Genomic DNA, 27,591 nt, shown 5'->3' on the forward strand with positions numbered 1-27,591 from the left:
AGCAATGAAACTGCTATAAATATATTTTCCATAAATAGGGAGGCTAAACAAATTAGAGGAATGTAAAAATGTGTCATTTCTTGGATTCTCCCCCTTAGAAAGAAAAAAAAGAAACACTCTTTGGAATTTCCTGATTTCATTGGTTGTTTAATTTTGAAAGATTAGATGGATCTGATTGGGCCAAGTATCACCATGGCTTTTATAGAGACCTTTTAATAGTTACCCTTTCTTGTACCCGTAGTGTTTTACCTTGTTGGTGTTTGCATTCAGCAAATATGAACTATTACTAAAATGACCATAGACATAAGTGCAAAGTGAGAGCATAGCATCTTCTAGGAGATATTGTAGGAAAAAAATTAGGCAGCCTTGGTAGTAAGTTTTTAGATAGAAAATCAAAAGCACAGTTGACAAATAAGTAGACAATATAGATGCCTTTGCAATGAAAAACTCTGCTCTGGGAAATGCAGTGTTAAGAGAATGCAGTGACAAGCCACAGACTGGGAGAAAATATTTTCAAAACACATAAGACTTATATCCAAAATGTACAAAGAACTCTTAAAAAGACAACCTAACAAGTGGGTAAAATATCTGAAAAGTCACTTTACCAAAGAAGGCACACAGATGACAAATAAGCACATGAAAAGTGGTCAGCATCCTTTGTAGTTAGGGAATTGCGAATTGAGATAGCATCACATCCTTTGGAGTGGCTGAGATTCAAAGCATTTACAACACAAAGTACTGGGGAATTACGGAGCAGCAGTCCCTCTTACTGCTGGGAAAGCAAAATGGTACAGACAGGTTAGAGGACAGTTTGGCAACTTCTTGCAAAACTAAACATATTTTGACCACATCATCCACTAGTTGCATAGCAAGGTGTGTACCCAGCAAAGTTAAAGACTTATATCCACAAAAATTTGTACTGAATTACACACAACATTTAGAGCAGTTTTATTCATAATTGCCCAAAATTGAAAGCAATCACAATATTATTTTATTGGTGAATGAATAGAAAAATATGGCACAACCATAAAATAGAATATTATTCAGCAATAAAAAGAAGCCATTTGAAAAAAGGCTATGTGCTATATAACCCCAACTATTTAAAATTCTAATTCCCAGGGAGTTCGTGGCAGGGAAGTGGGAAACAGATAATTAGGCCATGGAGAGGGGATATTTAGGGCAGTGAAAGTCTTTGTGATACTATAATGATGGATCCATAACATTGAATGTACATCAAAACCCATAGAATGTACATCACAAAGAATGAACATCTGTGCAAATTATAGATTTTAGTTAACCCTTTAGAGGTCATGGCTGATGTGAGAGATACAAACTCTGCTTACATGTTGTTAAGGGGTAACATCTGATCTGTCATCTTTGTAGGGTGAATAAGAATGTCTCAGTATTTCGGTATTGGTTGTGACAAAGGTGCCCTACTAGAGAAAGATGTTAATACTGAAGGCAGATGAGTGGGGGGAGGGAAACACAATTACTTGTTCAATTTTTCCATAAACATAAACCTATTTTAAAAAAAACAGTCTATTTAAAAAGTATATTTCAGGCCGCAAAGTATTTTGTTTTGACCTTGTTAATATTTGGGATAATGTGAGCTGTCACTGGTAAGCCATTTGGGTGCCTGGAAAGAGATACTTTCGCCTTCACAGCAGAAAGGGCGTTTCTCCTGGCTTATGCTCTTCAATGGCTGGAGAGGAGTTAATATAAAAGCCACAGTTTTTAAACAAAGCTGAAATAGGGACACCATTCCCAAGACTGCAAATAGAGAGGCCAAGCGCTTTCCCTTCATTGAAAATTATCAGAATGATTGCCTACCATAGCTGAAGATTATAAGTGAAGTGCATTTCTTTAAAACCCAGCTTGAGATAAACCTGACTACCAGTTGCACTGTCCTGACAATTTGCCTCTCCAATTCTAGGTCAAAGTTTTAAATGGCATCTGTGACAAAACAATTCGATCTGCCACCGACCCTGTTATGAGCCAGTGCGCATGCCTGGAGGAGGTTCACTTACCCAACGTTAAACCTGGGGAAGGCTTGGTAAGAGCTCTAACACTTGTTTTATTTCTCAAATTATTTTTTAAATAATCCATACCAGACTTTACTGAAGTTTTCTTTAAATATTTCTTATTATTTTCACTGTAATTCTGAATAGTGGAATTAAATTGGATTACCATCTGTTATACAGTTAGGAATTTGTTATTTTAAACTCTGTTGATATGTTTTTATCTTCATAGTATAAAAATAAATATAATTTAAAAGCTGTGTACTCCTATCTTAATGGCTTTATTTTTAGGACCTAGCAATGCAAGGAACTATGAAACATTTACCCAAAGAAGGGATGGTCTCTGGGTACAAAAACAACATCTGTTCTGAAAGTGTCTATTAGCACTTATGATGAAAGTGAGAAGAGGCTGGGGAAGGAAATGATGCCCATTTAAAGTGTCTTATAAGTTGTGCGCAAGACGCAGCTCTGAGATATGTGATTTCTCAGTTTGTGGTGTGTATCCCATAGGATTAATCTGCTGGAATTTAAACAACACTGGGCCCACTGAATTAGCTTAGAACCTTTGAGTCTGTGAGAGCTTACATGTCAGTTTCTTCCTAGGGCTGTTGAAAGGATTAAATTAGATGAATGACAAATACCCAACCCTGAAAGCATAAAGTGTGTTCATTAATTAGTGGCTCTAGATCAGGTTACTTCTATTGATGGTGATGGTGAAGATGATGATGAGGAGGAGGAGGAAGAGGAGGGCAGAGGCGCCCTGTGTGTAGACAGCCACGGGGAACATCAATAAGTCTCTAAGTGTCTCTTCTTAGATAAGAAAACAAAAGCTGGACATGGTGGTGCAGACCTGTAACCCTAGCACTCCAGAAGACTGAGGCAGGAGGATTGCACGCTTGATCCCAGCCTAGGGAAGTTAGCAAGACCCAGTCTGGAAATTTTAAAAAAATCAAATGTCAATAAACTCAAGTTCTTAGTGAGCAGAAATCTATATATGATACTTGGCTTCAGTGTAAGTGATAGATTATAGCAGAGTGAACAGGGAGGAGTTCCTGAGAGTGAGTTTATAGTTAAGCATGGAAGCATGGATTCCCTAGTGCCTGTCACAGTGAGTTGCCCTTTCCCGTTATACATGCGTGGCCTGGGAAGAGGCTATCGCTGGGTGTTGGGAGCTCGTAGTTCTGCAAATCAAGGCAATGTTTTGAGAGAAGTGGGGGGAACCTTGAGGGCCTTCATGCCAGATGAGATTCTCTTTATATAGGGGTCTAGGTTACTGAGCAGGGCAAGTTCAGGGTCAGAATGACTTTGACAGTATTATAATATAGGTACTGGGATGAGCAACTCCTTTTTTTCGGTTCTTTCCCCATATTATAGTAGTTTAATAAAAATATTTTACATGTGAATTGTCCAACTGCAAGAATGTTTCCCGGATGGTGCGGTATTCATCTCTAATTTAGCCCATAGGCTTTTTAGAAGAAATATACTCATCCTCCTCCTTCCCTAAAAATGGAGCAGTGCTTGTTCTAATTTGCTACCTGTGCTGTATTATGTACCAGTGTTCATTTGTGTATCCCCATCTGCATTACTGTCAGCTTAAATAAATGGCCCTACAATTACTACTGATACCAAATTTAACTGACTGCATTGTGTCCCTGGACAAAGAGGTGGTCAGGAAAGAAGAGTCGTTGTTTGAAATCCTCACTCGTGAGCAGGTCTGAGAAAATTCCTACATCCCAAAGAGTCGTGGCAAATTTCTATGTGTCATGTACACAAATTATAATATCAAAGAGATCGCACATCTGATTTCTTTCACTCGGCTTTCGGTTGTTTAGTTCTTCTTCACTGCCCTCTGGATCTTGTTTCATGGGTGTTTCAGGAGGCTTAAAAATGGGCATTGTTATGAAGGGACGGTACTTAATGTTTTATAAGTTCAAGTCTCACTTGTGGCTCCTCTGTGTCCATGTTGCCATAATAAGTTAATGTATTTGTGATTCATTCTAGGGCATGTACATCAAATCAACGTACGACGGGTTGCACGTGATTACTGGAACTACGGAAAATGTAAGTGCACCCTTTAAATGTGAAAGCCATTGTGTATTTAAGCAAATTTGACACAGAGCTTTGTTCTTTTCATTTAAATGTGTGTGTGCTCTCATCTGTAGTGAGAGCTAGTGTGGGTTCCTGTTTTGTCTGTTGATAGACTACTGTACTGCTTATCACCAGCTGTCGTCAATTTATTATTTAAATTGTCTTTTATTGGTCTTGTGCACACACCATGCTGAGTTCTTACCCTCACCCTTGTGTTAATTGTTGCTTTTGCACCATGCAAATGCTAAACTATAAATATGCAAACAATATTCTCTCTGTTATTTTGAGTTGCTCTTAGAAGAACAGGGATTTATGGTCATATGTGTAAAATATATTTTTTTTGTTGTTTAACAGAAATTTTATGTATCTCCAGAGGAGTTATTTTGAGATTTTTGCATGAGCCAAACTCTTTCTGTAGTTTCATTTCATAATATTTGTTATGATACTGAATTTTAATCCTGTCTTCCTAGTCCTTGGAATAGAAAAAGCAGGTCTGTTTCTACTGTAAGAGATTTTATATACTGCTGACTTCTGGAAATTTTGTTGTATGTAGGGTGGTTCTTACTGCCTCAAGTGTTTTGAATTTGCAAAAATGGGAACTAGTTGCATGTTCTTTTTGCAGCCTACAGCATGGCCAGCTGTTCAATGATTGACATTGACCTGAAGCTAAAAATGTTTGAGTAGCTTCCCTGGGTCTATGTAAAAGAAGTATGTGTCTGATGAACTAATCTATTATTTAATCAATTAGGAGAAAGAAAAAAACTCCAAAAATAGCAGAAATTTTGGTAACTATTTTCTAGTCTATTGTGGTGAAAATGCATGTCTTATTTTAAGTTTCAGTTGCTAGGTCTTTTGAGAAAAGAAAGTGGCATAGTCTTTGATGAGTGTTTATGATAGGCACTTGATTTTTACAGTAAGAAAATGACATTGCTTAAGGTAATCAATGGATTGTAAATCAATTACATGGTTCTTGTAGACAGGTGAGTGGAAGATAATAATGTCTTTAAGCATTCTAGGCTGAGACTCAACACTGAGAATCACTAGGAATTTTTGCACCACCTCACCTAACAGGTAATAATAAACAACACCAGAAGAGAGCTTCACAGTTTTAGGCTAGGGATTGTACTAAAGAAAAAAAAAGACACAATGCTTTGCATAACTCATGCTGAAGTAGGTAGGCTGTGGCTCAACCATGATAAGAGCTTGCGCGTGGACCACGTAGCATATCGTTTTGGAGTTGGATAAATTCAGAAAGATAGAGAGTGTCACTTCAGTTTTTAAAGAGTTTTGCAGTCTTGCAATATGGTGACTATGTGGTTTGAGATAACCAGACCTGGTTTCAAACTGTACCTGCTCTGCTTGAAGCAATTGTACTCCTGAATAAACGTGTGAAACACTATAGCATCACCACCAGACAGCATAGGCTCTTCTGCCTCGCCCCTTTTTGTTTAAAGATGAGAGTTGAATAAGAGTCTTAAACAAAATTGCCTTTTATTCAAATGCAATGTCAAATGTCATCGATGGTGCATATCCTCCCAGAGTCCTAACAGAATCATAATACCAGGTAACAGGTCCAGGGTTTCCGTAGCGGAAGTCTACTCTGGGGTTCTCTGTGTAGAACTGTATGGACAGGATCACAAAAACAAGTTGTTAACACGTTGCTACAGATCAGAAAAGAAAAACTTACCTTCTGTCTGTTAATCCATGTAAAATACCATTTATCATAGTTGCGTTTATTGAATGCTTGGCATGCGCTGCACACTGAGCTGAGTCTTGTAGCTGAGGGGAGCGAGTAGGGAAGAGCCCACTTTCCAAGGGCTTAATCTGGATATTTTACACTTACTGGTAGATACTTTACACTTATAATTTCAGAATCAGACTGTTTTAAAGGGTGAATGGCAGTGGGCAGAAGTCTCCCATTGCTTTCCCAACTGGATGGTCTCCATGCTCCTTTCTTGGGCTCCAGACTGTTGCAATCCCAGCAGACCATTCTCAGAGTACCAGTTATTTTTTGGAGGTTACCTCAAAGGTCAGGATCGTTCCACAGCGATTCTCTATCTGATTTCTTTTTTGATGTTATTCAGGATCTGGAAGGGAATTGTGACACCACCCTATCCGTATTCCTATCCTCCACTGTGAGATGAGGTGGAGAGTAGATTAGCTTCTGAAATAAGGGCATTCTTCTTCAGGTCATCACCCTTCTGCAGCAAACCAGAACAAGCATCATTTTTCAGTAGTCTGACTTGTGGTGAAGATAAGCAGGAGTTACTGCCCTGGGGAAAGTTTTGGTATCAAGCTCTCTCTTTACCAGTGTTCTGCCAACACATGACTCCTGATTGCTTGGTGGAACATTTGAGAAATGAATGCATGGAGGTCCTTAGGAAGGGAAGTCAGCCGAGGACACGAGTGCTTGTGTTTTATGATTGTAGGTCAATAAACAGGGACTTCTTGGCCTTGGGGCCATGTTTTATAGAGTACTTACATTAAATGACTCTGCTCAGGAAGATGAAACACCCTGTGCTCATCATGACACTGTGGGTTAAGTGTCTGACACAGGAAGGTACAAAAAGGAGCAGAGATAAATACATTTTTTAGAAGAGTGACTCACGAGAAAGAGATTCTAGATAGACATCTCTCTGTGGTACCTGTGTTCAGAGGGTCAGGTGAGGCAGTGCTAGTTGTTATGGCGCAGGGCTGAATGTTCTCCAAAATAACCGGCACGGTTACCTGTGCCTTGTGTTGAGTCTGGATAAATAAAAAAGAGCTTTTGTACAGTTTCATGCTGCTCCTTCATTTCTTTCTTTCTTTTTTTTTTTTTTTTTGGTTTTTCTCTGGTACCGGGAACTGAACTCACGACCTTGCGCTTGCCAGGCAGGAGCTTTGCCGCTGAGCTAAATCCCCAGCCCCTGCTCCTTCATTTCTTGTGGGGCTTATCCTAGAGTGACAAAATTCAGCAAGTGTGTCTTGAGTTTTTTGTCCCCCTCCTCGTGTTCAAAGGTGTTATTTTGTTTTAGGAGAGCTGTAAATTGTTTGATGATTCCAGCCAGTTATAAAGTTACAACATTAACTACTTTGACTTACATAATGTTTAATTAGACTCTCTGAAATCAAAGTTTTCTTTCGCTTCTCTCTGTTCTGTGAGAGTTGTTAAACATGTAGAGTGCTATGTTGCTTGTGTCCACAAGAATACTCTGAGAAAAAGAGTTGGCAGATGGATTAGATCCCTTTGTGGGATCTAATCTAAAAATAAAATTTTTATTTTGCAAATTAATAGCCATGTATTACTGGGGAGAAATGAAGTTTGGACTTTGTCTTGGTACTGAAGGCTCACTCACTTTGAATTTAGCTGGAAATTAAAAAATTATATTTGTTTTCTTCAGATTCCTTCTACTGCTATCAACTTTTTATTTTAATACCATTGTGACATTATGTAAAAATCTGTGGGAAGAGATTTAAGCTTAATAAGGAAAAGGGATGGCAGAGTTACAAAGATAATCCTTACCTGTTAAACGGTATGTCAGCTTTCACATGATTAATTCTGATGGAGATATTTGTGAGGTATTTTTGAGATGATCCAGTGGTTTTTAGCAACTGATCATTTCAGCAGGGCGTCCAGACTTCCCGTAGGTGAAATAAACCTAACTGGTCTAATGGACAGATTATCTATTACAACAGACACCAATAACACAGAGAACATAGTCTTTACCTGCCGGCTTCAATGGACTACATAATCTCAGAAGACTAATACATTATCTTCTTTTTCCTGAGGAAAGTTTTATTTAGTTGTTCACAGAAGAAAGAGTAGAAGCGGAAAGTAATAGGAGGTGTACAAAACTCAGACGAGTCTCTTTCTTTCTATGCAGTCTCCTGCAGACAGGTCTCAGAAAATTCATGCTGGTGATGAAGTCATCCAAGTTAACCGGCAAACTGTGGTGAGTTTGTCTCTCCAGGCCTACTTTCCCCCTTTAGACTAAATCTAAAATCCTTTGGTTTAAATTTTTTAAATGTGCAATTTCTGTCTGATTTTCTGCACTCTTAGGAGGTGCTAAGACAAACTTGTGCTACCTGTTTGTTTGGTCACAACTCTCAGTCCCTTGAGATAAATTCACAGACTGGTTTTTCTTTATTCATGAGCCAGTGCTGCTAACTTGTTCTCTCCCGCTGAAGGTGGGATGGCAGCTAAAAAACCTGGTGAGGAAATTGAGAGAGAATCCCACTGGAGTTGTGTTACTGCTGAAGAAGAGGCCTACAGGTTCATTCAACTTCACTCCCGCCCCTCTGAAGAACTTGAGGTGGAAGCCACCTCTTGTGCAGGTAACTGTCATTTTTGTAGGATTTGTCCAGTATCAGGGGGAAATCAGGATGAGGGTCTAGCTTGTCTCCTTAAAAAAACAAAAGATTAAAATATGAAGATGGTTGCTTTCAGGAGTTGGTTTGTATATGCTTATTCTATAAGCCTGCTCATACAAATTCTAAATCTACACTGGACAGTATGATAGCCACTAGCCATAGCAGACTGTTTGAAGTAATAAAATAATGCAGAGTTCAATTCCTCCATCCTCCTGGCTTCATTCAGGTGCTGAATAGTCACGTGTCACTTGTGCTACCATGGCAGACAGCATAGGTAGAGACGTTTCCACTGCTGTACAACATTCACTCTGGGTTTCTTCCACCATTTCAGACGTGTGTAACTGTACACAATTTTAGCACAGTCCTATTGAGTCTGCATGGGGTTGAATTCTTAGCAGCACTTTATCAAGTCAGAGGCAAGGGTGGTGGATATAGTCCACCCATGGAGACAGGAGATGGTGAGGGTGACATCCTGGCCTTAGGCTCACAGTAGGCAGGATGCCTTCTGGCTCTGTGAGACCACAAGAACATCCTACTCTCCCATATTCCCTTAACTACATGAACCTGAGAAATATGCTCTGCTCTTACCATACTTTCCTGACCTCTGGCGTGAGGCTGAGGAGCGTGTGCTCCTGTTGCTTCAGAGAGACTGAGGGTAACCTCATGGTCATTACAATGTCATTACCACTGCAATTTTGACACATACTGCCATGGCCTTTGGCAGCCGTGCTGGTTCAGTCCAGGCTCATATAAAGGACCAGTACAAGTGCTCCATCCTGATATGAGGGTGGAGACTTTCAGTTAATTGGACAGAATTCCCTTAGGTGCCACCCCAGACTCTAAGATCTCAGAAAGACCCAAATAAATACTGTACCTCCAGATCTGGAGCTGATGGGACTGTCACTCTTTTCTTATCTGCCTCATCCTGATCTGTGGAATGTACTTTCCTTTAATAAATCTCTGCCTTTCTTACTACTTCTGTGTGTCCCACTCAGCTCTTTGTTTGGGATACAAAGAGCCTAGCAATCAGGTGAGACTGAGACCAACTGTCTGGTAACAGTATCATACCGTTGTTTAGGCATTATTCAGAATTGCCAGTCTGTGGTGATAGTAAAAGACAAACCATCTGTAGATGACTTCTGTTGTTTACGTTCTCTTTGAACATTACACGCCCTGCTTGTCTCCACACGGCCTGTGGGGCTCACTGACCACCTCCCCTGTTATAACCATTGATCCTTAATGTTACTTCCTAAGCCAAGAGGGTGAGGCAGTGACCTTTTAAGGCCCTTTTATCAAAATGAGATTATAATTTATTGACGCTGTCTATGATTTTACTGTTTATCTTCACCTGGAATTTGCATAGTTTCAGGCCATCACTGTGGACACTCTGTGATGTAAAGTACTGTAAATATATCCGAAGTTCAGCTCAGAAAGGTCAGAGATCAAAGTAAAGAACCTAAAGTAGAGGGCAGAATAGGGGCTGGGGATTTAGCTCAGCGGCAAAAGCGCCTGCCTGGCAAGCACAAGGTCGTGAGTTCGGTTCCTGGTACCGGAGAAAAACAAAAAACAAAACAAACAAACAAAAAAATAAAGTAGAGGGCAGAATAATAGGGACTCATAATTAAAGTTGCTTTTCAAAGAATAAGTGAGCATATTTTAATATTCTAAAAGTTATATACTATATATTGTATATTCGTTTAATTTTCTACAATGCATATACTATATATTTATGGTTACAGTACAATATTTTGAAATACTTATACACTGTAGATTGGCTAAATCAAGCTAAAATATGCCCTGTTGGGCATACATTTGTCTGTGGCAAGAATACTTAAAAATCTGCTTTGTCCACAATGTCCAATACATTGTTATTAAGTCTAGCCGCCATGTTGTACAATAGAACTCTTAAACTGACTTTCTCCAGGAGAACTGAGCTTTTTTTCTTGCAATGACCATCTCTCCAGTCCTCCTTCCTCCTGAGCTGGTAATAACCATCACCCTGCTCTTTGCTTCTGTGAGTTTGACTGTTTTTAGATTCCACATATCAGTGAGATCATGCAGTATTTATCTTTCTGTGCCTTGGTTTTTTTACTTAAACAAATGTCCACCACATTCATCCACATTGTCACAGATGACAGGATTTCCTTCTTTTGTAAGGCTAAGCAATGTTCTAGTGTGTGGATATACTACATTTTTTTTTTACTCATTTACATATCTTTTGGTTGACACATAGGTTGAGTCTATAATTTGGTGCTTGTGAATAATTCTGCCATGCATGTGGGAGTACAGATGTCTCTTTGACATACCACTTTCATTTCCTTTGGATATATACCTAGTAGTAGGATTGCTGGATCATGTGGTGTTTCTATTGTTAATTTTTGAGGCCCCTCAATACTGTTTTCTATAATGGAGACACTGATTTACATTCCTACCAGCGGTGTATCTGGGTTTCCTTTTCTGCATTCCTTACCAGCACTTGTTATTTCTCTTCTCTTTGGTAGTAGCCACGATAGCGGGTATGAGGTGTAATTGTCTTGATTTCCATTTTCCTGATGATTAGTGATGTTGAGCTTTATTTCATACACCTTTTGACCATTTTATGTGTCTCATTTTCAGACATGTCTATTTAGGTCCTTTGCCCATTTTTAAATTGACCTATTTATTTTTCTCACTGTTGAACTGAGTTCCTTTTGTATTTTGGATGTTAAACCCTCATCAGATATATGGCTTGCAATTACTTTCTCCCGTTATAAAGGGTGTATTTTCACTCTACTGATTGTTTGTTTTGCTGAGTAGAAGCTTTTCAGTTTGATGTAACCTGTTGCTGTTTCAGCTTTTGTTGTTTGTCGTGTGGGTCTCATACCCTGTAAGTCATTCCTTACACCTCAGCATATTGATCACATTTCAGCTACATTGTTTGCATTGCTCAGACTAAAACTTTAGATACATTTAAATTTAAATGCTCTTGACTTTTCAAATCATGATACCATCTCAGAGGTGCTTAATTCACTGTAGATCACTGATGGAGTGCCTACTATGTGTTAGTTAGCTCTGCCAGCTAATTGACACACAGGAAATGTTGAGCTTTTGAGAAGAGATAATATGGGCTGTGTAGGCGAGGGCATCTCTTCCCAGTGAAGTCGGGCACTTTGTAGTGTGCAAGGGTAGGTGGAATCTACATTGGCAGATGAGCGTTTGTACCAGGAAGGAGAAGAATGCTCTTCTTTAAGTGCTGTTAGCCCACACAGTGGGGGTGTGCTGCCTTAAGGGAAGGGCAGTGTCTTAGGTGAGGTTTTCCTAGAGGCAGGGCTGAGATTGTTATAAAGGCAGTTTTTAAGGGTGTGTTTCAGGAGGCAGAATAAGCGATTTGCGCAAGGGAGGCATGTGTCAGTGGAGGGCCACACTCTGGAGGAGAGGCATTTCTGAGTCTTCAGCAGCAACACCAAAGGCATTGAGGGTGGTCATGGGGATATGGGGGCTCTGGCTAGGCTCCAAGCTCCTACTGCAAGGAATGCAACGAGCAACTCAGACTCCCTGGAGCTAGAAATGGTAGATAAAATGGCTGGTTAGCTGAGATGGTATAATGGTAGATTCTAAGTGGCAGGCTAAGGGGTGTGGACTTCATCCCACAGGTTGCAGTTTGACTCCTGCTTTTACATTAGCATCTGTATACTTTTCTAGTGTCACCATAGCCACGTGTAGTGGTGCACACCTGTAATCCCAGCATGTAGGAGGCTGAGGCAGGAGGATTGTTTGAGACCAGCCTGGGCTACATAGTGAGCTCAAGGCCAGCCTGAACTACCTAGTGAGACTGTCTCAAAAAACCAAAAAGAAAAAGAAAAAAATCCAGCAAAAATAAGTAAATATAAAGCCCATAGTCAAGGAATTGACAGGGCTGAGTCCTTGCTCCTTAGCTTCAGAATAACTGCCTTTCTCCCCTCTCTTCTTCTGGTCTGCTGTTTGTGTCTGTCCTAATCTCCTATTCTTCAGTGGGGGGAGGGGGCGTTCAGTCATTGAGCCTTGCTTAATGACCTTATTTAAACCTCTTTAAAGACCTAATCTTGGAATACAGTCACATTCAGAGCCTTACTTTCAGAGTCCTAACCTGCTGGCATTAGGACTTAAACATATGAATTAGGGAACGTGGTTCTGCCTAAATCAATACCTGAGCACCAGGTGGGGAACTCTGGTGTCAGTTGGATGTGGGCCCTGTGGTTTGGGGCCCGCTAATGATGAGAGAATCAGGTGAAAGACTAGTAATGTAAGAGGCCACTGGGAAGAAGCCTCCCAAGGACTCCCACTACAGCCCAGCATGTGGCTATGAGAATGGCACACAGCTGGGGCAGTGGAGCATAAATCCCAGCTCTTGCCACTTGCTGGCATTGCATTCCCTGAGCTTCACTGTCCTACTAGAAATGGCTTTGGGGGAAGCAGCAAGGAAGGCCAGCAAAGCAAGGGAGAAGAAGCAGATGGTCCAATGTGATGGGGGACCTGGGTGGTGACAGAAATTAGAAAGCCAGGAAGGAGCTGTTGGGCAGGCACAGGGGGCATCTTCAGTCTGATTGAGTCAGAGGAAAGTCCACCTGGATGTGTTTAAAACATAAGGGAAAATTATGTTTACGTACATGGTGGTTTGTTCCTAGACCTCTGGAAGCTCACTTTGGAAGGGATACTTTCCCATTTTCTCTGGTTTTACGCACCTTTCTGCCAAGTTTCACTAACTGCAGTTTGGGGAAGAGGTGACAGGGAGAGACAGGGATGCCTTGTTCTGAATCTGACCTAGGGAGGTAACTACTGCAGAGGTCATTGTGCAGCTCAGCTGCGAAATGTTCTCACAGTGCATCGGGGTATTTTCCCAATATAAACACTGTTAGACAAAGACTGTAGACTTGGTCAGCCCCGGACCCTGGGCATTTCTCTGACTGTCATTCTTTATGCCCAGGTGTGTGCCATCTTGAAACAGAGATGTTTTGTTCTTTTCAATATTCTTAGTGTTGTCCTGTCGCCAAAAGGACATTCAGTGATCGTTTTGTTTTTACACCACAGTCCTGGTAAACAAGGGCTGCTGATGTGGCAGGCATCATCAGTGTTGGAGATTTTAGGGAACAACTGTCCTGTGGGAATGCTTCGATTCACTTTTGCTTCCAAGGTTCTAAGGGTGTGGATCCTGGCCCTATTTTTAGATAGGGTCCAAGATTGCTATACGGAGAAGGTCATCATTCCACCTGGAATAGAACTGACAGATATTGTGTTAGTGGCCAAGAGCCAAGATGTAGGGATTATGCTATAGGAGACCGAAGACTGAGCCTCATCTCTCTGTGCCTCAAGAAATCCATGAAAACAGCTGTCCTTCTGTGCCTGTCATGGAGCTACTTATAGTTTTCTTGACACTGGCTCTATCTCCTATCCTTGGAAGGCAGCTTACAGTCCCACTCCAGCTGGGGCTTCTATCACAACCTGGGCAGACAGGCTCCAGGTCTGGCACAGTTCTTACTGGCCTTTGCCAAATGCCCATGTGATTTCTATGCTTGGATTTCACCAATCAGAAGAAGGTTTATCATCCCTGCTGTTGTTCAGCTGTAGAAGGGTAGGATTGAAGGTCTCGCACAAGATTGTAAAAAACTGGTCATTTGAGACTATTAAACTTAACTGTAATTAAGTTGTATGGCTTTAAACTGTTTTAATTAACTTGTAGGTTTGGGTGTGTGTGTGTGTATTATATATATATATATAAATATGTGTGTGTGCATGTGTATTCCTAGTTAAATGTAGCATAAGGTTGTGTATTCTTCTATGTGACAAGCAGTGTCCTCAGTCCTTTATCTCTATGGTCTCACTTTTCAGAGCTACCCTCTTGAGTATTATTCTTGTTTCCATCAGTTCCCTTTTTATAGAGGAGGCACAGGGGAGCTGAGTCACTGGCTCAGCAACAGAACTAATCAGAAGAATAGTTAGAGTCACACCAGACAGAGTGCCAGGCCCACAGTCCTTGTCAGTGGTAACCCTGTTAGAGATTTTCATGAACTAAGTCCATACTGTGCCTCTCTGCAAGCCATCTTTTCAGTATCCCTGTTTTTTAGAGGACAAAAGGGAGACAGGAATGTTGATATTCCCAGAGCTAGAATTATAATCTTGGCACCTGAGTCCTGAGCAGCCTCAGTTAACTCTGAGTGTCTCGAAGAGGGCTATAAGTTGAGTCCTTTTAGTAGCTGTCAGCAGATGGATGACTTCAGCCTCTGCTTGCACATAGCGCTGGTCTTGGATCTGGGCAGGGGAAGGTATGCTCGGGATAATCTCTGTGCTGCTCTGTACTCTTGCTCTCTCTGTGGTCCTATTGCAGAGTTCACCCCCACCCGTGACAACCAAGTCTCCCGAAAGCACCATGGATGCCTCTCTGAAGAAGGAGAAGCCGGCCATCCTGGATCTGTACATTCCTCCTCCGCCCACGGTTCCCTACTCTCCCCGGTACGTCACTCCTGTTCTCATGGTGTCTGCATCTCCTGTGCATGTACTTCTGAATGGCAGTGTGAGGAGCCCCTGGATCTAAGGGAGGAGGTTGCTGGACTGCAGAGTGATGGGGCCGAGTCTGGGAGGAAACGCAGAGAGAGGCCTGTGTTACAAGGGGTTGTGTAGTTTGCTGGGGACGGACCTTTTCAGAAGAGAATACCAAAATATTTTACTTTTAAAAAATTTACAAAAGTGTGTGTTCTTCCTGAGACTGTGGAAGGGGCTGTTTGGAGTTCTCTGCAGTTTTAAGTTTCATGAACTTCATCATAAATTCATCTGGAAAATCATGAAGGTTGTAGCTTGATTTTGCTGAGAAAGGTATTCTTCACAGCACTTCTACAAAACTCTGTGAGGGTAGTATGGTCTCTAAATACGTGTGTGTCTGTGTATGGGGGAGATAAAGACAGCTGTCTTCTTCCTGGCCTTCTTAAATGTGATACAGTCTAATGAGGATCATCATATTGGGTGGTAGAGGGGAGACAGGTGATGATTTAGGCACACTTAGGCTTATTTATGTCAACTCACATATTTAAATATGCTGATAAGACTAGAGAATCTGGATCATTGCCTCAGCATGCACTTATGATTGAGGAGTCTGGTGACCACCAGTCACAGAACAGACCTGACCCCCCAGAAACCTGCCAGTTTCTCATTCAGCTGTTTCAGAGGAAGTTGAGAAATACGTAACTATGCTATATTTCATAAGACAAAGTTCAGGCTGCATTTTTTTAGTGGCATTTTTCCTCCACATTGGAATTTTCCATTGATTTGCTTTTATTCAGCTGAGCTATTTGCTTCTTTGGCACTTTTTCGCTGGGGTCAGAGAAGATTCACATCGTTTTACGTGGAATGCATGACAGCGTGTGGAGGATTTCCCCTAAGTGATCTCGGGCACTCTGGCTGTAGACAGCCCTCTGCCCTGAGTGACAGGCCAGAGTTATATGGTCAGAGGATCTGAAGGGAGTTTAAGGCTGCAAGGTAGTCATTAGATCTGCACAAAGCGCAGTTTCACTGACAGTAGGGGGCGCTAGGATATGGCTCAGTGAGACAGCACTTGCCCAGCCCTTGGGAGACTGTGCAACTCTGAATTCTTTCCTCTGAGTCTTCAGGTGAGTCACAGGAATAGCGCAGTAAAGGGCAAGGGGAGTGGGGCTTTTAATCTCCCTGGGGGAGACTTGTACTTGTGTATCCACGTACACTCACGCTAATGAGGGATATTTTCTGAGTAATAAAAATGCAGATGGATTGGAGAGAAACGAGCAGGGAGTCATGAAAGGCCTATGAGTGGGGAAGTTTGATGCCAGGTTAGAAGGTGGAGAAAGAGATTCTTGGGTGGAGGGGTAAGCAGGCAGTGGCACACCTGGGATTGCCACACACAGGCAAAGCTGATCAGGAGATTGCTTTGGGAATCACTTCATTCTGGGTTTTGTCCAGTAGTGTTTGTAGTGATTACCTAATGGAATTTGCTAAATGCAAAACCAGCCAAACAGAAAAACAATACAAACATCTGGTAACTTAGATTCAACAAATACTAGGTTTTATTATAAACTGACATTTAGATAGAATTAGGATGGAGTCAGTGATCCAGCTTTTTCCAGTTAGTTTATTGAATTCAGCAGTAGTCACTCTCCATTGCTTATTATAAAGGGTCCTTTGTATAGCTGGCATAATTTTCAAATCCAACAACTTCATTATACAGCAAGAATCTTATTTACTGGATCTTGGGAAAGATACTACTTTTGGCTTGAGAAAAACATTTCAGTAACTCACACCTTAATGTCTGATTCCTTTTGCAAATATGAGATTCAATTACAAGATTAAACAAAGGAAAACCAGACATATTTTTGCCAAGGCTTATATTTACTATTGAGACATGTATGGAAAAAACTGCATTTAATAGAGTGATGGTGTTTGTTCTCTGTTAATAGGGTCTGTGTATAATTTAGTGGTAACTAGAGTTGAATTAAAGTAGTGCTTTTCCTGACTGGGAAAGGAGAAGGTAAGTGTTACATGTGCTAAAGGTAGCATGGCTTCTAGAATATTCTTCAGTAGGAGAGAATGCTTATGAGCAGTGTAATTACTGCACATTGTCTTCCAGGGACGAAAACGGGAGTTTTGTTTATGGAGGATTCAGTAAGTGTAAACAACCACTGCCTAGGCCTAAGGGTTCAGAGTCTCCAAATTCCTTCTTGGATCAGGAGAGCCGAAGACGAAGATTCACCATTGCAGATTCTGATCAGTTGCCGGGGTATTCAGTGGAAACCAGTGTTCTGCCCACAAAAATGAGAGAGAAAACACCATCTTATGGTAAGTTCCCTAGTGTTGGTCCTGTTCTTCCATTACCTTTTACTTCTCTTTCCTACCCTCTTCCTTACTTGGAACTGACGGGTGAATCTGGCAGACGTTAAGGGTAATCTGAGGAAAACATAAACCACAATGAAATTCTAAGTATGAGACCTTTATTCATCTCTCTGAAGCAAAGCCTTGTTGAGTCATTACTCTGCCTGGCATCAAAACCCAGCTGGGTGAGCTCACATTACAGTTTTAACTTTCAGTGCCTGGGTTTTAACTGTGGAGTTACAGACCAAAGGCTCACATTTGGCACGCCTTTGTCCTAATTGCTTGCTATGGAAACATGGTGCTTTAAAATTCTCTCCTTACTTTAAAATTTGTTATTGCTTCTGCATAAGTGAGTGTGTTAGTGTGGGATCTAAGTTATAAGTAAAGGAAAAGATTGTGTAAGGTCTCCAACTTGCTAACTTTGTCGTCTTCCTTCTCATCCCTGTGCAGGCAAGCCGCGACCTTTGTCCATGCCCGCAGACGGGAACTGGATGGGGATTGTGGACCCTTTTGCCAGACCTAGAGGTCATGGGAGGAAAGGTATGGTTCATCTAAGCTGAGCCAAAAAGCACCATGCAAAGCCAAAACACCTAGCTCCATACCTCCATTCTGCTCCTAACATGTTCACAATAAGTGGAGAGAGAACTTAACTTTGCCGAATACCATTTGTCCTGCGTTAGGTTAAGCCTGCTAAAGAACTCTAAGATCCTTTTTAGTTCTAGAATGGCAGGGGCTGGGGATTTAGCTCAGCGGCACAGCGCCTGCCTGGCAAGCGCAAGGTCATGAGTTCGATTCCCGGTACTGGGAAAAAAAACAAACAACAAAAAAAAACAAAATAGAATGGCAAAATTACATAATCATGGTTAGTGCTTATAAATCTCCTGATCAACACTGTGGACTTTAGAAAGGCTGTCGACATAAATGGTCTGATTCTTAAACAAGCAAAAATAAATTATTCATTAAATAATCTCATGCTACATTTTACAACTGTTATTAATTAGAGTGTTTGATTTCTGATGAACACATATGAATTTTTTCCCTCACCAGACCTTCTTGGGTTAGAGAATAAATAGTATTCGAGTAATTACTATTTGAGAGAAATTTGTGTTTCCTTTACCCTGTAATCGAAGTTACTTGTTACTTGCCTAGTCTAAAGGGAAATGCTTAAGAGCACTTCTCTTTTGCCAGATTGCATTTGATTATCATGGCAAAGTATAACATTGCTTCCGCAAAGCTGAAGCAAAGAGCAGTTGAAAAGTTGAATGAAGTACAATAACTCTTACATAGTAAATGAAAGAAAAGAAAACATGCCGGAGGCCTGATCTTTCAAAGTGGTCAGTCCTTGACGTGTACTAGTGACTTGGTAAAGTCTTACACCCAAGTGCCTGTATCACCTGAATTATGCTAGAGCATCAGAGGCATAGGATGCTAGTGTGTAGTTCAGGATCCTCTTAGTTTACATGTGAAAATCTGTGGAACAGTCAGCAGGTGGCAGGGCTGTCCTTTGTTTAGATTTAGAGGCGGTAGCATCTTCTCTGAGTATGGATTTCTTTCTTTTCTATATTGAGAGATGGAGTATATTGGGGGGGTGGTGAATGTGGAAAATGGAAAAAAAAAATTGTCCCTCTATTCCTTCTTCTGCATTTTTTGCCTCAGAATTAGAGGTATTTATCTGCATATGGCCATGTTAAAAGAATAACAATGTTTTAGGGATATAACTCATAGCATAAAGTTCATCTTTTACAAATGTACCACCTAGTATTTTTTAGTATATTCGGAGCTATGCCTCAGTCACCACAATCTAATTCCAGAACATTTTCTTCACCTCAAAACATTTTCATTATCCTCTGTACTGCTAACAAGTCACTGAATTCCAGCCTTCCCCAGCCCCTGACAGTTACTGATCTACTTTTTGTCCATGGATTTGCCTATTCTGAACATTTCATATGAATAGACTCATCTAATATATAGCTTTTTGACAACGGGTGCTTTTGAAAAGTGACTTTTCCCTTTTGACTACAAAAGCAAAACAGGTACATTAGAAAAACATCTGGAAGACATGAGAAAATGAAACTTAGGTCAGGCGTGGTGGTATACACCCATACTCTCAGCAGCCAGGGAGGGAGACGGGGAGGGATCGCAGACTCAAGCTCAGCGCAGGGTCTTAGTGAGAGAGTGTTTCAAAATTTAAAAGGGGATGGGTGAGAATGCAGCTTAGTGTGCAGGCCCTGAATTCAATTCACGGTAAGGCAAAGAAGGAAAGAAAGAAAACAAAACTTGACTGGAATTTACTTCTCAAACCAAGAATAATCACCGTGAATGTCTTGTGTAACCCCCAGTTCGTGTATTTACGGATTACACACTGAAAAAAACATGGAAAGCAGAGCAAATAGATGTTCAGTAGCACCATGTAATGCAACAATTATCTGAAACATGTAATTTCTTAATACAGCCGCATTAGTATTGCATGTCTGGGGTGGAGCACCTATTTTTTTAGTTTGCTGTTGCCACTAGGTTATTTCTGTGCTTCCCCCCTCTCCCCCCCACTTACAAATACCATTTCAGTAAGCATCCTTGTAGATCTTTGCACATTTTAGGGAGTGAGATTTCTAAAGAGTGCTACATGCTACTAGCGTGTCCTGCATTTTACATTTCTATTTAGTTTCTTAAATGCTAGTCCTTCCCCAGAAGGTCAGCTGCCATTTGAAGCAAGATCCTTTTTCTTTTCAGGAATGTTCCCATAGTGCAGGACCTTAAAATCTTTGAATCTTTGCCTGTTGGGCCATGGCCCCCACGCTTTCCTCAGTGTTCGTGGACACCCCAGACAAGAAACACTGCCTTGGGGGCACAGGCTTGTGCTGCATCCCTGAGCACGAACAGCTGGGGGAAGGAGTGATAGAATCATACCTCTTTCTGTTTTTCTTTGGGATTTTCTTTGTCTTTTTTCCTGTATTAAGGATTGAACTCAGGCCTTTCACACTGAGCTACATTCCCCAGCCCTCTTTTAAGTTTTTAAATTTTGAGGCAGGTTTTCCCTGAGTTAGTAAGTTGCCCAAACTGGGCTCAAATTTGTGATCTTCCTGCCTCAGCCTCCCAGACTGCTGGGATTATAGGCATACACCATGCTATAGGGCACTGTCTTTGCTTTATTGTAAGTGAATTATGAAAATTCTCCCATTGGTAAAGAAGTGTAGATCTGCTGGACGCTTTGTTTCCTCTGAGGTGTGAAAGCGGCCCGAGTCATGTTGGACCTCTTCCGTTTTCACACAGCAGGGGCGAGCAGGATGCCACATGCATGCTTGTGCCCTTGGTGTCTGAGTTTTCCCCATGATGACTTGCTGTGAATAGCCGTTTTAACGGACTTGTGGGCTTTGTCCGGACACAGGGGAGGATGCCCTTTGCCGATACTTCAGTAATGAGCGGATCCCACCGATTATCGAGGAGAACGCTTCTGCCGTGTACAGGTTCTCCCGGCCCGCAACTGAGCGGCAGTTGGTGCGTGGTGCAGACTACATCCGTGGGAGCAGGTGCTACATCAACGCAGACCTGCACAGCAGCGCCACCATCCCGTTTCCAGAGGAAGGGTCCAAGAAGAAGGCTGCCTCTGCAGAGCCGTCCCTGCTGGTCAGCTGGCTCACGCGCCTGAAGCTGTTGACTCACTGAGGCCGCCCTTGGGCCAGCGGGCCCTGCTCCAAAGGGGCTCCAAAGTGCCTTGTCCCCGGGGACAGTCTCTCCCGCTACACCGCAGGCTTCCCCAGTGACCTTGCATCATTTCCTTTGTATTTCCTAAAAAGTTGTATATTGCCCTTCTTGGACCTTCATGGATTGGGTGGCAGCAGACCCAGGGGATCTTAGGGGCCACTCGTGGAGACAGGAGGAGGACATGGTCCCACCCCTTCCAGGATGGCACACAGAGGCGCTTCTACACATTGGGTGTTGGCGAGACGCGGTGGTCATTCTCCGGAGTTGGCAACATCTGCTGCTGTTTTCTTGGGTGAGGGGCTCAGTTGGGTGGCTCTTGTCATACAGATGTGTGGCTTGTGGTCCACCTTCTTTATCTGGAAAAGCCAGTTGGGAGAAAGGATTTTTGTCTCGATTTTTAAAGTGTACGTACCATTATTTGTAAGCATAGCAGCTTCGGCGGTGAAAGAACACGTGGCAAGTGTGTGCTCTTCCGAGCAGAGGTTTAGGCATGGATCTGTTACATGTGGTTAATCCCCTTGCTCATAAGCTCGGCCTGCGTCTGTTAGTACAGAGGCATGGGGGCACGTGAGGATATGAAAGCAGCGTCTGGTTATTCGTGAGAGGAATTGTCGCAGTCGTTACATATTATTGTCTGTAAGGGAAAAGAAGCTGTAAGATTTGCTGAAAGCCAAAGTATCATTCAGGAAAGTTAAAGCAACAGGATTTGCGTTTGTGAAAGACATATCAGTTTGCATTTGTGACCTATTTGATGTCTGTCTTCTGGAAAGAACCACAGTTCTTTGAAATTAGACACATTTTGCTAACTAGAAATATCTTGGAAAGCCCGTGGTCACTAACTTTCAACTAGCTTCAGGTATTTTGAAAAAATGCATCTGAATATTAACTCTTGTTTAAACTGAATGTATGATATTTTGTTAGAATGGAAAAGTACTATCTTGTTAATTTAAGTGTTTTAAATATAGTTGTATATTTTTCTTACTCTTAGTCACATGTAATTGAAATATTTCTGTCTTGCGTCATTCATGAAACTGAGTGTTGAAGGTGTTTTCAGATTTACAAATGACCAGCCTGGTTGTTGCCAGTTTGGGCACTAATATTAAAAAATACAATAAAACCTCCCGGGCATTTTGGGATTTTATGAATTAGTAGTGGAGGAGCTGGAGGAACATATATAAAGTAAAATTATAACAGGGGAGTTCTCCAAGGTTTATTCCTAGGCGTAGCTGGTGTCCCCTACCTCAAATACATTCCCTCACACTGTGGAATTGTTTGCTGTACTGACTTGCCTGAAATTTAGCCCATGAGAAATTCACACCAGTTAGTAAAACTCTTTCCTCAGAAATGCCTCTACTGTAGTGAGGTTACAGGAACCAGTGGCATCTCATGTGAGTGTGACTGAAGTCACAGGGTCTCTTTTCCTGTCAGCCTCTGAGGGAGCTTCAGGAAGGTAGCGTATTGCATGGGGGACCCAGTGTGCTATGCAGATTGGATAAGAAGATCTTGAAGGCTAGATTCACTGCGTGCCTCGTATGTGGCAGGGCAGAGTGTACTCCCAGGACACGGGTGGCGAGAAGGGAGCTGTGTAAAAGAGAGCCAGGCTTGCCAGTTTTACCATGCACTGAGCTGGCTCTTTGCCCAGGAAGTGGAGTGGCCCTGATTCCTTTTGCTCCCGGATTTAGAGGAGCGCTCTTGTGTTATAGGTCCACTACTTAATGATTTAAAGAGCTTTGGAGGTCTTATCTGGCCTGGTGGTCCCTTGTCTGTGGGAGAAATACCACTTGTAAACTGAAGCTGAACTGTCAGTACTCACTTTTCACTCTGTACAAATCATATTTCTCAGACCATTCCTGAAGCCCCATGGGGAGGTCAGAGACAGTTCTGACTTCATCTACCTATAGTTAGTCACCATGTTTTGTTTTTATTTGTATTTTTATCTGGGATTCTCTCCTGAATTCTGTTGGAGAGATATCTTGCTGCTAAAAAAAATTCTGTACAACTCTAGTTTTGAAATATATAAATAATAGTTAATATGAATTTCTTAAGAGACGAGTGGAAGTTGCTTGCCTCAATATTGATCCAGGTTAATGGTGGATATGTGTTAGCATATGAAAATGCAAGATTAAATAGTAATATAAAATGGAAATCTTTTTGCCTTACCAGCCCTATTCAAGTCTCACTTTTTAAAATACTTTATAGCATCTCTATAATAAAAAGAAAATCAGATGATAAGACATATCCACATATAAGAGCATCATACTTCTTACTAATCTGAAATGAAGGTAACAGGTAATGTAACCTACTTCTAAGCAGGCACACCAGTGTCATATCCTAACTGAAATATAAAAATATAAGAATTTTACAGTGACATTTTAATATGTAAATGTCCTGGCACGATTATATTATAGGTTATGAAATAGTGAAACAAGTGTGTATTAATGAGGTGTGATTAGAAACATGATGTTTGTTAATATGGTGTTTTTAAATTAAAAATTACAGTAAAAGACCTGTTGCCTTCTAAATACTCTCCGCTGCTTCAAACACACTTACCCCGTTCTTGCCACTTTCTAAAGCACTTCGGGAGAACCTCTTTTGTGTCTTTAGTTGTGTTGTCATGACTTCCTCTGTGTCCTGAATTGCTTCGGAATGTTTGGTGAACTTTCACGGTCGTTTTGACTTTGGGTGGGAAAGAGCCAGAAGTTGCATGGTGCCAGACTCAGTGAATAAGGTGGCTGAGGACACACCATCCTGTTTTCGCAAGCCTGGACTTTGTTTGGATGGCACTTGGCAGGAGCATTCACCGTATTTTTGATCACACCTTGTAAAGACACAAAGACTTCCAGAACTGCTTCAGAAGGAGGCAAGAATAACGGGATGTGTGCTTAAAAGCAAGGGGGGGAGTATTTTGAGGGTGATTAATGACTGTGTCTTTTACTGTAATACATTTTTAAAAGCTTAAACACTTGTGATTACCCCATGTAACTACTGTCTATGTACAAGTGTGTATATACATATGTGCATTTCACATGTATATGGTAGCTGTATGTAGCACACATCTGTGGTAGCTATAAATGCATACAAATACAGGCTGCTTATGTTAGCCATTCAATAATAGTATCCAGAGTGATGGTACTGGATACTAGTACTCAGACTGACTTTCTAAAATGTGGTTAATTCCTGATAGAGTTCAAGACAAAACAGATGTCTGTGATAGTTTCACTTATAGTGTTTACTGTGTGCCTAGCAATGTTTCATACACCACCTCCACGGGATAGCTACTGCTGTTACTCCCAGTTTACGCAGGAGGGAGTTGTCCCCAGCCACACAGCTAACATAGCAGTGGCAGAGCTGGGAGGAGGGTCGAGGCAGGCTGGTTGTGGCTGGTGTGCTCATCCTCACTGCTGCACAGGCTTCCTTCAATGTGTAGAGTGCTCTGCATTCCTGAGGGAGCTAAAAGTTCTTTTTGTATGAAAATGAAATGATATACAGTAATTTGCATAATATTAAACTAGATTTCCATCTTCATGTATATGTAGGGGACAATTGAAAGCTGTGCTGGTGTGTGTGTGTGTGTGTGTGTGTGTGTGTGTGTGTGTGTGTGTGTGTTCATTCCAGTCCTTTATTTGAAACAAGGACTGATGAAGTCCCCCAGGCTGGGGTTCATTTGCAGTTCCCTTGCCTCAGAATCCCAAAGTGCTGGGTTTACAAGCATGTGCCACCACACCTGGCTAATTGGGCTAATTCTTCGCTGTGGTGAGTCTGACCTGTAGGGCTTCTGCAGTACCCTTGATCCCACCTAATAAATTCAAGTAGCGGCCTCCCATTACTACCTCCAGTGTTCCTCTATTTCCAAAACTGCCTCTAGGGGGTGGTACCATCTATTTTAGCACAAAGGTTCTGAAAGAAATCCTATATCTCTCTTAAGTAGTGTTTCAATTTATACATTTGCCTATTTCTTGTCAGTAATTCTGTCTGCTCAGATTTTTTTACCCCATGTAACTTGAAATTTTAGAATTTGTTTTGGTGGAGTTTTGTTAATTTACCCTCCCCTACTCCCAGGCAAAAGTACTTGGTACTTCCTCTGGCCTAAGGACCATAAGCAGTCCCAAGTTTCATTTCATTCACTTCAAAAAATCCTAAGAGCTATTTACTTATAGCTTTCATCCTTCAAGAGCTAAAATACATAAATAGCAGTTTAACATTGGAATTTTACCAGCAAAGAAAAACCTCATCTTGCCTTTCTCACCGTGGGCATGAATGAGGTAGCGATTTAGGCCTTATTGGGTGTTCTCACCTGTTGTAGTGTGACTGGTTTTCATAAACCACTGGTTCACATTTTATTCCCATCTTTGTTAATCAGTGCATGACCTCATTTCCTTAGGGATGCAACTATGGCAAGCTACTTCCTTGAAGATTATATGAAAGGTGAGCATCTTATAAAAGAATTAAGCTGCTTTTAGTATAGTCACTCTGGTGTGGGCAGTGAACCTTGATTTTATTCATTTTTGGAGTTGCTTTGTGGCTGAATCAGCTTGGGTTGCTATAACAAAATACAGTGGACTCCATGGCTTGAATGTTGAAGACATTCCTCACAGTTCTGAAGGCTGGGAAGCCCAGATTAAGATGCTGGCTGTACAGTTCTTAGGGAAGGTCTCTCTTATTGTAAGAAGAGAGAGAAAAGAGTGCCAGGGAGCCCTCTTTTCTTAGAAGGAGTGCCAGGGAGACCTCTTCTCTTAGAAGGGCACTAATCTCATCATGATGACCCCACCCTCATGACCTAATTACTTCCCCAAAGCTCCACCTCCCAGTACCTTTATACTGGGACCTAGAACTTTGGAGGGACTCAAGCATTCAATCCATACCACTCGTGTATTATCATTTCATGCTAATCCACTGGAAGATGAAGATTTTAAAGTCTTTTTTATGAAAACCTGGCCTGGAAAATACTCAAATGCTCACCTTTTGGGTATTTCTTCCAATATGTGGAAGGCCTTGTATGATGCATGGTCCTGGTAGGATCATGGTTCATGTTTGGTGACCTATGGGGACTTAGAAAATAAACTTTGTAGGTGATGGAGTTACCAAGCCCCTATCTAAATAAATAAAAATTAAAACCACACACACATGCAACAAAATAACAACAAAAAACAACCATAGGCGTGAGTTTTGGTATGTCACTTTAGGATAGGGATGATGGTTTAAAAATATCTTTCAGTCCACTAAGAGACAGGGAACCATGTTCAGACTCCTTTGTGTTTCAGACTGAGAAGTGGTTGTTAGGTTGGGCTTTTTTGTTTGGCTTCCCAAACTTGTAGGTTATGGAGTTACAACAAAATGCTTACTGTAAAATTCACCTTATAGTTATTTGGAAGATCTTCACTTGCTTTTGTCTTAGGGGTTCTCCTTACTTTGGGCCAGAGTTACTGCTCAAAGTGTTCTGATTTGACAAAAGAGACTCTCACTGTGAGTCTTAGCATAAGGAAAGGAAAATGAATGCAGCACATTTGGGCTTGCTGAAGAGCTTTGTTTTTCTCTGCTATTAGAGAGCAGAGTCCTAAATTCTGTTCATTCACTCACACACACAAGAAAATTTCCAGCACAAAAGTTCTTCAGAGACACTGGTCCATGACCCACTGACCCACTGAGAGAAGAGAGATTTCATCCATAACTAACAAAGCCAAATGCCATATGTGAGAGGCAGGTGTGCATTCTTTCTGAACTTTTGGGCTCACTCTACTCCCTTTACAAAAAATATACCTGGTGCATTTACTAAGGACTAGATTCCAGTTGCATCCTTATTGTCCCTCGCCCTTTGTAAAATCTATGGCACCTTTTATGAAGCTTATCTCTTGAGCCAATCACCTGTTGTTTTGCTCCTAATTGACAGCAGACCTTTGGATGCAAACACATAAGGCTTCGTGTGGAGAAGGTGGGTACTAACCCGTCACTTTCTGCTGCCCATCATTGGCCACCTTGGACTTGATACCCTGAGGAAGACAGCTCCCTGCTTGAGCTCTTGGTCACCCTTGCAGCCAGCATTGTATGCAGTAATCTCCCTTACTGAGCTTTGTGTTTTCTCTGAAAAGTTGTGAAACTCAAGTTGAAGAAAATTAAGAAATCAACCTCAAGACTATTAAAAAAGGAAAAAGGTTAATAGCGGCTTTCACATAGGGATAACAATATTCTTGTTATTTCTCTCCCTTTGGCCAAGCATTGCAAACCCTGAAATTTTTGTGAAGGGATGATGAAAAGGGGAGAAAATATCAAGAGAAAAATGATTAAAATGAAGTAAATTGTTCTTCTATTGACTAGACTTGTTTAAGGGGATTTATAATTTAACTATTATCAGGGGAGGAAGATGGGATTTTATTTTAAGATATTCCTTCATCATTTTGACATATCTTGGTTGGAACATTTTGATTATTTTAAAGAATCATGAGAGCACTAAAAATGAAGTTTAATATAAAGTAATATTATTTCTGAAGGAAGAGATTGTTCTTTCAATTTAGTGAGTGTCAGGTTCTGTTTTCTTTCTCATATCTATACTCTCTGTCATTCCAATGGAGGCTGTGCCAGGATCAGAGAG

General features: G+C 41.3%; 1 protein-coding gene across 1 annotated transcript in view; it reads left to right on the forward strand.

The window, feature by feature from the left end:
- The window catches only part of Cnksr3 (CNKSR family member 3), a gene marked incomplete in the record, with an annotated part of 92,047 nt that extends 69,011 nt beyond the window's left edge, over window positions 1–23,036 (forward strand). The window contains 8 exon segments of the mRNA XM_005390557.2: window positions 1,934–2,053; window positions 4,020–4,079; window positions 7,970–8,038; window positions 8,274–8,420; window positions 14,797–14,921; window positions 17,062–17,270; window positions 17,754–17,843; window positions 20,689–23,036. Of these exon segments, the coding sequence (XP_005390614.1) occupies window positions 1,934–2,053; window positions 4,020–4,079; window positions 7,970–8,038; window positions 8,274–8,420; window positions 14,797–14,921; window positions 17,062–17,270; window positions 17,754–17,843; window positions 20,689–20,966 (1,098 nt within the window).
- Between the last annotated feature and the right edge of the window lie 4,555 nt (window positions 23,037–27,591).

This window comes from Chinchilla lanigera, unplaced genomic scaffold (assembly GCF_000276665.1).
Source record: "Chinchilla lanigera isolate Chin_1 unplaced genomic scaffold, ChiLan1.0 scaffold00038, whole genome shotgun sequence".
NCBI lineage: Eukaryota > Metazoa > Chordata > Mammalia > Rodentia > Chinchillidae > Chinchilla > Chinchilla lanigera.